The sequence below is a fragment of the Hippocampus zosterae genome, chromosome 1 (assembly GCF_025434085.1).
Source record: "Hippocampus zosterae strain Florida chromosome 1, ASM2543408v3, whole genome shotgun sequence".
In the NCBI taxonomy this organism is placed as follows: Eukaryota; Metazoa; Chordata; class Actinopteri; order Syngnathiformes; family Syngnathidae; genus Hippocampus; species Hippocampus zosterae.
The window spans coordinates 35,615,708-35,629,473 of record NC_067451.1 but is presented as its reverse complement, the minus strand read 5'-3'; the positions used below and the strand labels follow the sequence as shown (position 1 = coordinate 35,629,473).

At 43.8% G+C, this 13,766-nt stretch overlaps 1 protein-coding gene across 2 annotated transcripts in view; it reads left to right on the top strand.

Moving 5' to 3' along the window:
• Positions 1-11,918, top strand: part of tmem129 (transmembrane protein 129, E3 ubiquitin protein ligase) — a 207,998-nt gene extending 196,080 nt beyond the window's left edge. The window contains exons 4-7 of one of the 2 annotated variants that reach the window (XM_052059990.1): positions 1,335-1,495; positions 9,154-9,313; positions 9,405-9,477; positions 10,226-11,918. In XM_052059990.1, the coding sequence (XP_051915950.1) occupies positions 1,335-1,495; positions 9,154-9,313; positions 9,405-9,477; positions 10,226-10,410 (579 nt within the window). In that variant the 3' untranslated portion in view covers positions 10,411-11,918. Of the gene's footprint in view, positions 1-1,334; positions 1,496-9,153; positions 9,314-9,404; positions 9,478-10,225 lie in introns of those variants that run through there. The other variant, XM_052060000.1, reaches the window with a different exon arrangement.
• The last annotated feature ends 1,848 nt before the right edge of the window (positions 11,919-13,766 follow it).

The window sequence follows — 13,766 nt, the reverse complement described above, 5'->3', positions numbered from 1 at the left end:
AATTAGGTGCATTTAACACCTTGTGGAGAGTACAGAAATTAAGTTTGTAGTTTTCTGTCAAATGAACGTAACGTTTCCAAAAGGTAGAGATTTTACAACCTAACCTCCTTTTGGTTGTTAAATTTCTGTTGGATGGGTTGGGGGAGGTTTTGTCCTTATTATCTCCCTTCACTCTCCTTTTTAGCTTGTAAAATCTGTATGGTTTAAATCCTGACACCTAAGGGGTGTTCACACGCCAACGTTTACTCCGGTGTAGCACCGGGGCTGAAAACAGCTTAAACCGGAGCAAATTTAACCATGCTCAAGGAGGTGGTTTCATGTGTGCTGTCTGAACACCCCTCTAGACAGTCTGAATACAGTCACAGCCAAAAACCTTGCCATCCCCCTGGGCACCACTTCCTCCAGAAAATTGTAGCAAGGACATATTAGTTGGTGTTCACATGTTTATTGTTTTTGTTTACATTGAAGCAATAGAAAGGCAGAAGAGAAAAAAGGCAAATGCACAGGTAGAGTGATGTGCTTTTACAAAAAGCTCAACTTTGATGTTACCTGTTCACGGGATGTGTGTGTGTGTGTGTGTGTGTGTGTGTGTGTGTGTGTGTGTGTGTGTGTGTGTGTGTGTGTGTGTGTGTGTGTGTGTGTGTGTGTGTGTGTGTGTGTGTGTGTGTGTGTGTGTGTGTGTGCGTGTGTGGCCTGGGCGTAGATACAACAATTTCGTTTCGCATGGCAAAAAGGGGTGATCTGCGTTCAACACAACTTTGTTGTTCATTTATTGTTTGTTTGGTCTATTAAAAAAAAAATCAACTTCCTCTTCTCCTAAATACATGACCACGGTATGGGATCAGGACTCTGTCTCGGCAGATGCTCACAATCAGGTGACTCGGACTCGGATGCAAAAAACTTGATCGCTACATCCCGAGACACGAAAAGGTTTTCACCTTTTCCCCGTTTTAACCGGTGGTGAGTGTGATTTCAAAATTTCCAGCACCTGTTACTTGCAATAGGCGAGTTTAATTACAAATTTGAAGAACATGGCGTTCTTGCGACACTATTTATTTATTTTTTAACATTTTGTTCAGTACATTTTTGGAGTTCTCTGTGGAATGGTGAGATTTTGCAAATGCCACAGAACTAGTAAATGGCACAATTTTCTGGGAGAAGTGTTTCATAATCTAACTGAAAGCCTTTTCAGAGACAAACAGACTTGCAACATTTGAAGAAGAAAAGCCCAGAGTACTGCACCGTTTGACCCATATATGTTTGGAATGGATAAAGTGATTCCCCAAAAGCTCTAGATTTTTCCATGGTATTGATCGTACTTTTCTTATGAGCAGGTGACCACCTACAACATCTACATGGCTGCGCAGAGCGACTGTCATGTGACTGTGACGGAGTCTCGGCAGCACCAGCTGAGTCCTGACTCAACCTCTCCCATCCAGGTGCTCACCCTGAGAGTGCACAGCATCAACCATGCTGTGAGACCATTTGATATTAGGTACAACTAGTCCAAAACAATTACCGTATTTTCCGCACCATAAGGCGCTTCGGATTATAAGGCGCACCTTAAATGAATGTCCTATTTTAAAACAGTTATATATACAATATATATACAGTATATATATATAGAGAGAGAGAGAGAGAGAGAGAGAGAGAGAGAGAGAGAGAGAGAGAGAGAGAGAGAGAGAGAGAGAGAGAGAGAGAGAGAGAGAGAGAGAGAGAGAGAGAGAGAGAGAGAGAGAGAGAGAGAGAGAGAGGAGCTGGAGAGAGCCTGGAAGGTCAATATATAAAAAAAAATCCTCATCTCACTCCTCGGGTGGTGTCCGTCCCTCATTCAGCTCTGGTCCTCTACCAGAGGCCCGGAAGCTTGAGGGTTCTGCGCAGTATCCTTGCTGTTCCCAGCACTGCATATTTCTGGACTGAGATGGCCGATGTTGATCCTGGGATCTGTTGCAACCACTCATTTAGTTTGGGGGTCACTGCCCCGAGTGCTCCGACCACCACAGGCACGACTGTCACCTTTACCTTCCAGGCTCTCTCCAGCTCCTCTCTGAGCTCTTGGTATTTCTCGAGTTTCTCGTGTTCCTTCTTTGTGATGTTTCCATCACTTGGGACCGCTACATCCACGACAACGGCTTTCCTCTGCCCTTTATCTATGATCACGATATCTGGTTGGTTTGCCATTAACATCTCTTCAGTCTGGATCTGGAAGTACCACAGGATCTTCGCTCTGTTATTCTCCACCACCTTCGGAGGTGTTTCCCATTTTGACATTGGGGTTTCCAGTCCATACTCCGCACAGATTTTTCGGTAGACTATGCCAGCCACCTGGTTATGGCGTTCCATGTAGGCTTTCCCTGCCAGCATCTTACACCCTTGTTTTGAAACACTTCTGATACTCAATTTGAACGAATATCAAGTTTTATAAAGGATCGTCGGAGATAGGCACTCAGAAATAACGACAAGACACTTCTGGCTACCAACAATAGGCACTTTATTGGTCCCACACAGAAATGATAACACAGTTCAAACAAGTTGTATGAAGCTAAAGAACTCTTACCGTGTGCCAGTAGGGTGGAGAGCCAACACCCTCAGCAGAGTGAGCTTCAATACGAGCTAGGTGTTTGTACGGTAACCCATAGCGGACTCTGCTGAGGAGCATCGCTCCCCTCCTTTTATAATCAAGTGGCATTGATCTCAATCAAGTTTTGACAATTCAAACAAAGCAGACTATGAAGTCGTCAAGGCAGGCTAAATAGTTTATCTCTGAAGTCGTCAAAGCAGGCTACAGAGTCCATCTCTGAAATTGCTTAGGCAAGCAAGTCACCAAGTCATGCAATCATCTCAAAGCAGTTTTTTTTCACTGAGAAGAAATACATTGATTAAAGAAAACATCACAAAATATCTTAATATACCAACCCTGCAGTTATGTGTTGGATCGTCTCAGGTGCCTCTTTGCACAACCTATACCTTGGGTCTTGTCTGGTGTGGTATATCTGGGCCTCAATGGCTCTGGTGCTCAGGGCCTGCTCCTGAGCAGCCAGGATGAGTGCCTCTGTGCTGTCCTTCAGGCCAGCCCTCTCTAGCCACTGATAGGACTTCTTGAGATCAGCCACCTAAGTTATGGTCCGGTGGTACATCCCGTGTAGGGGCTTGTCCTCCCATGATGGTCCACCTTCCAGCGCCTCATCCTCTGTTCCCCATTATCTGAGACATTCTCTGAGTACGTCATCCGTTGGAGCCTTCTCCTTGATGTATTCATGGAGCTTGGATGTTTCAAATTTTGAGACTGTACGCAAGCCGAAAGGAAGGAGGCCGGGGACTAGTGAGTGTAAGAGCCACTGTCCAGTATATATATATATATATATAAAAAATAGAGCGGGTGGAGCTTCTCTGTGTTCGTCTGACAGTGACAGTACGCTACAGTGGTAGCGAACTAGCGAAAGTAAAATGTCTCCAGTGTTGTCATCGAACCAAGTGTAGTCATTAGAAATGAGGTCTACACAAAACCGTAGAGAGACTTCCGCGCAAGAAGGACCAATACAATCAAGATAGCCTGACTGTGTTAGGGGGAGTGAAACCCCACCCTTTCAGAATGGTTTGCCCCTGCAGCACGGGGGAAGTGCGTGTGCTTGTTTGTACGGCCGGCAGTTTCCAATACATTTGAGTTAATTATGACAGTTGCATTTTTAATTAGATTAAATATTTTAATCGTTTGACAGCTCTAATATATACACAGATAGATATAAGTCAAGTCAAGTCAAGTCAACAGTATTTATAGAGCACTTTCAAACAGCCATCGCTGCATACAAAGTGCTGTACATGGAGCGATTTAACATACACGTTAAACAGTAAGACGAAATGGTAATAAAGGCGGTAGAAAGCACTAAGCAGTAAAATCATGCTGAGTCGAACGCCAAAGAATATAAGTGGGTTTTGAGGAGGGCTTTAAAGATGGGCAGCGAGGAGGCTTGCCGAATGTTCAGTGGGAGGTCATTCCAGAGAGAGGGACCAGCAACAGAAAAGGCTCGATCCCCTCTGACCCTCAGTTTAGTTCTTGGTACTTCTAAAAAAAACTGGTCCACAGACATGAGGCGCCGGGCAGGTGTGTAGGGGCGGATGAGCTCAGAGAGGTAAGGTGGCGCGAGATTATTTAGAGATTTGAAAACAAAGAGGAGGATCTTGAAAATAACTCTAAAATGAATGGGGAGCCAATGAAGGGATGCCAGAGTAGGAGTTATATGCTCCCTCTTACGAGTACCAGTCAAGAGGCGAGCAGCGGCATTCTGGACCAGCTGAAGGCGCTTAATGGAGGACCGGCTGACTCCAAAGTACAGGGCATTACAGTAATCGAGCCGGGATGTATATATAATTGATGGGAGAAAGGGGAAAAAGTCATTGTTGCTGTCTCTACATAATCCAATTATTAAACATACTTTATGGCACATTATAGTACAATGTAATGGAAAACGTCAATATAAAACAAAACCCAGTGACAGATTGGAACCCAAATCCAATTCTTTAATACATATTATATAATTATCATTGCTTCTTAACGTTGGTTTTGAACAGAGAAGCAAATGTTGATTTATGTGAACAATTTACCATCAAACACAAACAAAAAACTTAGATTTGTAAACCTCAATTATTCGTTGTTGTTCACACAGTATTGTGTTACCATATATAAAACTTCTCCATTTCGAATCAAATTATCCGACATTAAAAAAAAAAAATTCAAGAAGTTGGAAAATGAGGCATAAAAATCATTGTGATGACTACTTCCTTCTCTCTTGTACAGTATCATCAATTCAGTCCAATAAAAACATAAGAGTCTTGTAAAGCACTGTGTGAGAATGTGTGTGTGGACAAAGAGCACACAAACCAAAGAGCACACAAAAAGGGAACCTTTGAACCTAAGAAGGTTGGAGCAGTGTGATGATGAATAGTGGGCCAAAATACCTCTCGAGACATGCTGAAAGTCTCATTTGGGCACCAATAATTGTGTGTTAATGTGTATGTGTATTATGTATATATATACATATATATATATATAAAAATCCTCATCTCACCCCTCATTCAGCTCGGGTCCTCTACCAGAGGCCCGGAAGCTTGAGGGTTCTGCGCAGTATCCTTGCCATTCCCATTCACTGCGCTTTTCTTGACTGAGATGTCCGATGTTGATCCCGGGATCTGTTGCAACCACTCATCTGGTTTGGGAGTCACTGCCCCGAGTGCTCCGACCACCACAGGCACGACTGTCACCTTTACCTTCCAGGCTCTCTTCAGCTCCTCTCTGAGCTCTTGGTATTTCTCGAGTTTCTCGTGTTCCTTCTTTGTGATGTTTCCATCACTTGGGACCGCTACATCCACGACAACGGCTTTCCTCTGCCCTTTATCTATGATCACGATATCTGGTTGGTTTGCCATTAACATCTCGTCAGTCTGGATCTGGAAGTCCCACAGGATCTTCCCTCCGTTATTCTCCACCACCTTCGGAGGTGTTTCCCATTTTGACCTTGGGGTTTCCAGTCCATACTCCGCACAGATTTTTCGGTAGACTATGCCAGCCACCTGGTTATGGCGTTCCATGTAGGCTTTCCCTGCCAGCATCTTACACCCTGCAGTTATGTGTTGGATCGTCTCAGGTGCCTCTTTGCACAACCTACACCTTGGGTCTTGTCTGGTGTGGTATATCTGGGCCTCAATGGCTCTGGTGCTCAGGGTCTGCTCCTGAGCAGCCAGGATGAGTGCCTCTGTGCTATCCCTCAGGCCAGCCCTCTCTAGCCACTGATAGGACTTCTTGAGATCGGCCACTTCAGTTATGATCCGGTGGTACTTCCCATGTAGGGGCTTGTCCTCCCATGATGGTCCCTCTTCCAGAGCCTCATCTTCTGTTCCCCATTGTCTGAGACATTCTCTGAGTACGTCATCCGTTGACGCCTTCTCCTTATGTATTCATGGAGCTTGGATGTTTCATCCTGGACAGTGGCTCTCACACTCACTAGTCCCCGGCCTCCTTCCTTTCGGCTTGCGTACAGTCTCAGGGTGCTGGATTTGGGATGGAACTAACTTTCCTCTCATCGTCACTATCCGACTACATTTCTCAAGCCCGAATGACATCCCAATGTCGCTGCTGTAGATCCTGGTTGTGTGGATCAGGGAGTCTATGTCCCTTTCGCTCTTAGCATACAGCTTTATGTCATCCATGTAGAGGAGGTGACTGATCGTAGCTCCATTTCTGAGGCGGTATCCATAGCCTGTCTTGGTGATTACTTGGCTTAGGGGGTTCAGTCCTATGCAGAACAGCAGTGGACATTTGGGTAAGTGGCTTACCATTGGCTTCAAGTGTGTTTTTCCACATCCTCATTGAGTTCGCAACGAAGGCTCTTAGGGTCCTGTTCACCTTATAAAACTCCAAGCATTCAGTGATCCATGTATGTGGCATCGAGTCATAGGCTTTCTTGTAATCAATCCAGGCTGTGCACAGGTTGGTACGTCGGGACCTGCAGTCTTGTGCGACTGTTCTGTCAACCAGGAGCTGATGTTTGGCTCCTCTGGTATCTCTACCAATGCCCTTCTGTGCTTTGTTCATGTATTGATCCATGTGTCCACTTATCTTAGCCGCAATGATGCCTGACATGAGCTTCCATGTTGTGGAGAGACAGGTTATTGGCCGTTAGTTGGATGGGACTGCACCCTTTGAGGGATCCTTCATGATCAGGATCGTTCGCCCTTCGGTTAGCCATCCTGGGCGAGTCCCATCCCTCAGCAGCTGGTTCATTTGTGCTGCTAGACGCTCATGGAGTGCTGTGAGTTTCTTTTTTACCTTTTTTTTTCCAGTACCTTTCAGTTTCCAGTCTTGGTGGGTCAGCTCTGTTGTTAGGACCCTGCCACTGAGCATACACTTTCGCAGGTTGTGTTGCGAACAGCCTGTTTATTCGTCTGGCCTCATTCTCTTTCGTGTACCGCTTTAGGCGGCTGGACAAGGCTTGGAGCCTTTGTTTGGCAGTTTCAAGTGCTTCAGGTATGGTCATCTGGATGTACCTCTCGGGTATCGGCCTTTTCATTACACCTCTCTGGGCCACCGTCAATTGACTCACATCTTTCCGAGCCGCCTTGATCTTAGCCTCCAACCGTCTTTTCCATGGTGGGTAACATATGTCATGGCTTCCATGGTTGCTCTTATAGCCCAGAGTCTCCAGGATCACTGATGCTGAAGCGTATATCAACTCATTGGTTTCCGTGATCGTAACGGTAGGTATCGCCCTCAGTGCTGCATTCACACTTTCCATGAGACTTTCAGGTGGTACTTCACATAGCTGTTGTAATCGGTTTCTAGGTTACCCAGCTTTCATTCTCGCCATGATCTTAGCTTTCAGGTCAGTTGCTGCCTCGCTCAGTATTTCCTTCATTGGGGCTGGCCTCCCAATCGCATCATCTGCAGTCATTGGGGCTTGCCTCCCAATCTCTGGTCTGACCTCCTCCTCTGATCTGGCAGCCCTTCACCATGGAACCTGCATTGTACCTCATCAATTTGAGGATGTTGGACACTGAGCTACTAGTTGTTTTGTGGTCAACCGTGACTGTGGGTTTCGAAGTAACCATTTAGCCCACATTCTCTGCGTGTAACCCCTCTGACTAGGGTTGCTTGAGTAGTAGCATTCCAACAGAGCCATGTTATCGCATCTCGCCCATCTCCGCTTTGTTCCAGTAGCCCATTTTTCATCAAGGCGCTCTGGTTCACCAGCACCTGACGCAGACCTTGTTTGGCCGGGCGACGTCTGAGCCGGCATGTCATTCATTTTATTGTCTCCCATCATTGTATGAGGTAGGCATTAGCGTGAATGACCTTGCCCAAGGACCCACACTGGATGTTATGTGCTCTCAAACCCCCGTCTCCCGTATGCCAAACCGATGCCTTACCAACTGAGCTATCCAGCCGCTCCGGCTATATATAGATATGTATATATATGTATGTATATGTACACAGTGTGTATATGCAGTGCACCCTATATATATATAGGGTGCACTGCATATACACACTGTGTACATATACACCTTATATGCACCTTATAATGCAGTGCACCCTATATATATATAGGGTGCACTGCATTATAAGGTGCATAGAATAGAAGCTACAATAGTGGCTGTGGTTGTGCTATGCATCCACTAGATATCAAAGGTGTCAAACTCGATTCACATTGTGGGCCACATACGACCTCAGTAGATGTCAAGTGGGCCGGACCATTAAAATTATACCATACTCTGCTATAAATAACCAAAATATCATGTCTTTCCTTTGTTCTGATCAAAACAGTGTGTCCCCTTTCGGATACTCCATGAATTGCACCTCATTAACAATATTCATTCCATGTCTTTTATGCATTTTTTTCACTTTTAAATGATCCTGCGGCCCTGATTGAACCTCCTTGGGGCCGGTTCCGGCCCGCGGGCCGTATGTTTGACATCTTGCACTAGATGGTGCTACGCTAAAGGGTACAATACAGCTTTATTTGTGTAGAGTCTTCACAACCACTGCAGCTGTTACAATAAGAACTGGTCACAAACACAGACATGAAACATATAAATACAAATGGCATTAAAAAACAATAAATGAAAGACAAGAATTATGAAGACAATTGATTCAACAAAAAGGCACACAACCCTCATAGGCTCACATCCACAAGGGGCTAAATATCCTTAGAAGTCTTGCTTGTCTCCTTCCTTCGTTTAGTCAGTTGTGAGCTATGCTTGTAGTGTTGTCGTTTCATAATGGCTGAGCGGAGCGCACAAAGTAGTCATCTGTTTGAGTATGTGTTGGGGAATCCACAATTAGTTCCGGGCAGAAATAGGTTCTGCCCGGAACTAATTGTTACATTTGGTTCTTGCTAATAATCACCAATAGATGGCAGAGGAACACTCACAGAAAAACAACTTAATGCTGATATAATGGGAGTTACAGTCTCTTTAAATCATATTAGGCGCATCGGATTATAGGGCACACTGTCGGCTTTTGAGAAAAGTCAATGCTTTTAGGTGTGCCTTATAGTGCAGAAAATACTGTACTGCAATAACAACGACTGCACGTATGCTGCTGAAAAATTACCACTCTACAGTATATTTGTAATTTTGTCAGGGTTTTTTTTTTCTCCCCAGGTTGAACTCGACAGAATATGCCGAGCTCAGGGAGAAGCTCCATGCACCCATCAGGAACTCTGCTAATGTTGTGATACACCAAACAATTAGTGAACTTTTTCTTGAAACATTCCAAGCCCATGTGGACCTCAACCAGCCTTACTCGCTCCCCACTGGACAGGTAGTGTGTGTCACAACTGCTCCTGGAGGTTTTGCTCGACTCACAGCATAAACAAGGCATGTACTGTCCATCATTTGCCCTGCATACATAGGAGGTGGAGCCGTGTATTGGCTGTATGCAAGTGCCAGCAAGCACCAAGCTGGTCAGACTCTGTCATGTTGATGGTAAGTGTGTGAGTTAAGTGTTAGTCCATACAGGTTGATGCGCACAGGTTTTGCACCCAAAAATGCGTTTTAAAAAACTGCCATACCTCACTCAACAAAAATTGTATTTATTTCCCCCAGTGTTATTTCATCTGAAAAATCAGGATTTTGTTGATATCATCATATTTATTTGTTAAATTTGTACTGGCCCGATTGGACTAGTGGCAACACACTTCAGGTGGCCCGATACAGTCACGTAGTGGCCTCATGCTACTGCTGATGTGGAACGATGTCATTTTTTAAACAATAAATTATGGGGTGCATCAGAATCATTCCGACTCGGCTGGGGGACACGTTCCCCATGTCCTCAGCACCATCAATGGCTACGAATGTAACCTTAACCACCTTACAAGTTTTGTCAACTGTGCTCAATGACATTTTATCTTCCTTCCCTTTTACTTCCTACCAAGTCTCTGTTATCTCTTTATTTGTTCAATAAGCAAACAAACAATTCATCACATCATAAATAGATACCCATGAAGTCGTTGCACGAGCAGCAATATAAGCTGATAGCATCATTGTGGATCGCTAAAATGTATGTTTGACCCATGATCACGATTGCTGGGATCATGAGTTGTTGTTTTTGCCTTCTGTGATTTTCTCTTCCCCATGTTGATGTTTGAAAGTGTTTAATCGTCTCAGATTCATGAAAATATTGTCTGCATCGTAGTTGTAGTTTGTTTACGTCTGGAACTGCTTTGCGTTGTAGGAGCTGACGGTGAGCCAGAGTGTGAGCAGTGTTTCTGCAGACCCATGTGGTGTTTGTCCTGTCTGGGCCGATGGTTCGCCAGCCGACAAGACCAGCAGAGACCCGAGACCTGGTTGTCCAGCCGAGTCCCCTGCCCCACCTGTCGAGCCAAATTTTGTATACTGGATGTTTGTTTGGTACACTGACGCACACGCACACCCAAGTCCCACTTATGGCATCTCCTCGAGAAGATGAATTGATGCTAACCTGAACATGCTGTATGCTTCCTTATTCTGTTCGCTCCGTAAAGAGAATAGCGATTCCTAACTTTTTCACTGAACGCTTGTTAGGTGACAATTGGAGCGATGTGATAATGACAGAGTCATTAAAGACTTGGTTGGGAAATGTCATGCAGACAAATGTTGAAGGGATATGGCAATACAATCGATGTCAGCAATGTTTTATAGTGCGTACTTGCTCAACTGGCTTTAAAGCAGACAGAAAGTAAAAGTGGTAGCCTTCCAAAAAGAAATTATTGTCCGCAAGTATAAGGTGCACCTTCACTGACTGGCGTATTTTAAAATTACTGTCATATTGAGGGCGCACCGCATTATAAGGCGCATAGAATGGAAGCTACAATAGTGGCTGCGGTTGTGTTGTGCATCTACTAGGTGGACCTACTTTAAAGAGCTTTCAAAACCGCTGCAGCTACAACAAAGCACTTGACAGAACATTTGAAATACTACTTCCAAGAAATCCAAATATTGATCCATATATAAGGCACATCGGATTATAAAATGCACTCTTGGCTTTTGAGAAAATGAAATGCTTTTAGGTGTGCCTTATCGTGCGGAAAATACGGTCATACTTGTACTGTGGAGCTTCAAAAGTCAACCACTGCTCAAGTTGTACGGGCCAACCAACCGTTTACGCGAACATACTGGATGCCTTTGAAGTCAAACGTTCTGTGAGAGTTCAGAAACCCACAAGAGTCCCCAAATTCTCAAATTCTTCATGAGTTTGCTTTAACTATCATGATTTTTTTTCTTAAGAGAACGCGTTACTTTCAGAAAGTAAGCACTGTGTTTGACCTTAGACTACAGTATAGTATGCATTGACCGAATACATTTTATGCACTTTAGTACAGCAGTGACAGTATCCACACTAATTATTTGCCAGCCGCCATTTTTCACAACTTTGCATCTTCATTTCTTTTAATGCTTTCATACCACTAAAACTGCTGCTTCTGTCTCCTCAAACATCAATCATCTCAACATGCGAACCTCAGTGCCTTTGCAGCTTAACTCTATCTACCTGTGCATTTTATTCTTTTACAAAGCCTGCAGTTCTTTTCCCCTGTGAACGCTTTGATCTGAGACAAAGTCAAATCTGTAGTTTGGTTACAACCAACATCCGATATATCCTCATCTCTTTGAGAGCATAACTGAGGTACGATGTTTGCTAGTTACATTTGCAAGAGACGTTTTATGAGCAGTTGGGAATTACTGGGATTTTGAATTACGGTAGTAAGAAATTGTGACAATGCAATCAGTCTTCTAAAATGCCACACAAGCAATTGTGTTTTCTTTGAATTTTGTTTTTTGTGAGATACATACCGTGTAAACATTTATGTTGTATGGTCGAACAAGTTAACCCTCATTCAATTCTTGGCCTGAAATGAATTTTTTAATACATAAAAGATCATCAGAATGTGGTTCCGTTTTTTGTGTGTCTATGTTTTTTGGAAAATAAATTAAAAAATGACTAGGTCAATCATGTTAAGGTGACAATTTGCAACTTTCCACATATTAACATATCATCTACTTACATCCAGGATACGGTATATTCCAACTCAGAATTGTGATGGTAATACAGTAGTAGGTTTTAACTAGTGATAGTAGCAGCGTTGCCAACCGACCCGTGAAATACAGAGTTGTTCCTTATATGGGAACTAGATGTCATGTCCCCTATTGAGGTAATACTGTATGGGATGAGATTATTTCCCTATTTTCATTCATGGCCAGGAGAAATGGCATATCCTAAATCTGACCACGAAAAGCAAAATCCAACACGGTAAATACTTAGGTCAGCAAATTGTCATGCCGGCTGTGACTGGAAAGAGGCTCTTGGTTAGAGTGAGCGGAGCTGATTGGGATATAAAGCGAATCGTAAAGTGTGTCAGCCAGTGTTTTCAGTTACGGTATTCATTGTGGGCTGTTTGACATCAGACAACACACGTCCAGAGATCGACACTGCGGACACCGAAGAACAACGACGAACCAAGCCTCAGTGTCTCTTCTTGAGCTTGATGTGTTGCCATTGATTCCGTTTCCTATCTTGCTGTCCTTTTACCATCGTGAGATGTCAGTATGTGGATGCAGATTATTTAATTTAGCAGATTATTGTCATTTGGGTGTTGGGGATGATGGTTTAAAATGAAATTGAATATACAGTCGTATTAGCAAATATACATTTGGTATTTATGTGACCATCTAAAAACAAATTACGGTATATAACCAAATTAAAAACTAATAAACTGGAGCTGAAACACAATCAAGGCAGAACATGACAACTTCACTCCCAAATCCGGGGTCACAAACAAAATGCTCAATGTCACGGAGATTGTGGAATAGTCCGCTGCTTAGATTGTGGCTCGCTCACAGCAGTCTGTGGACAAATCTGGTTCATCATTTGATCAAATTGCGGTGTTGAGTGCAGACAATACAAATGTGAATTATTATTTACTACTCTGACTTCACCAACTTGAAAAAGAAATCGCGCATTGTGCACAAGACAGTGAAGCAGGCTCTTGGCCATCCCGCTGTAGCTATGGAAACTATTGTGCTAAAGGGCTTTGCCTTCTTTTCCACAAAAGGCCTGCAAGAAATAGTTTTGGAGGTTCGGTGATGATGCTACGAACAGTGACATATAAAACTGTAACACTGTTCGACTGGCTCCAACCCACAAGGGGCCATGGTCCCAAGATGCTGTGGTGGGCATCCCATCTTTTCATTTTTGAAAGGTGGCAACCCTACATAGTAGTTATTAATACTCACGTTACCTTGCTACCGAGGAATTGCCGAAGGGATAACACCACTTTGTACACAGGGGACAAGGTTTGAAATCCCAGTCACGAAAGGTAACATTCTAAATGGTCCTTCAGCAAGACCATTCGTGCTAGACACAGATTACATCTGGAAGGTCACCCGGTGTAAGAATTGTGTGCCAAACAGATCATTGCTGTGGTGACCCCTGACGAGACGTTGTCGACTGCAATGTGAACTTTCACCAATAGAGGGTGCTAATAGATTGCGAAAAGGTTATGAGTAGTTTAGATACCGAAGAAGGGAGCCTACCGGTAACGTCTATATGGATTGCAGAGATGATGCTGGCAAAGCCTCATTGCAAAACGTTTGTGGCTATCTGTTTTTGTGTTTGACAAATTTGACTTGGCCGACTTCTTCGAATCTCCAACTACAACATCAAGCAGTTATTTAGCAAAAGGTTCACATACTTTTCCCCATCTTGCACTGTGTTGTTTTCATGTTGAGTAAAAAATGTA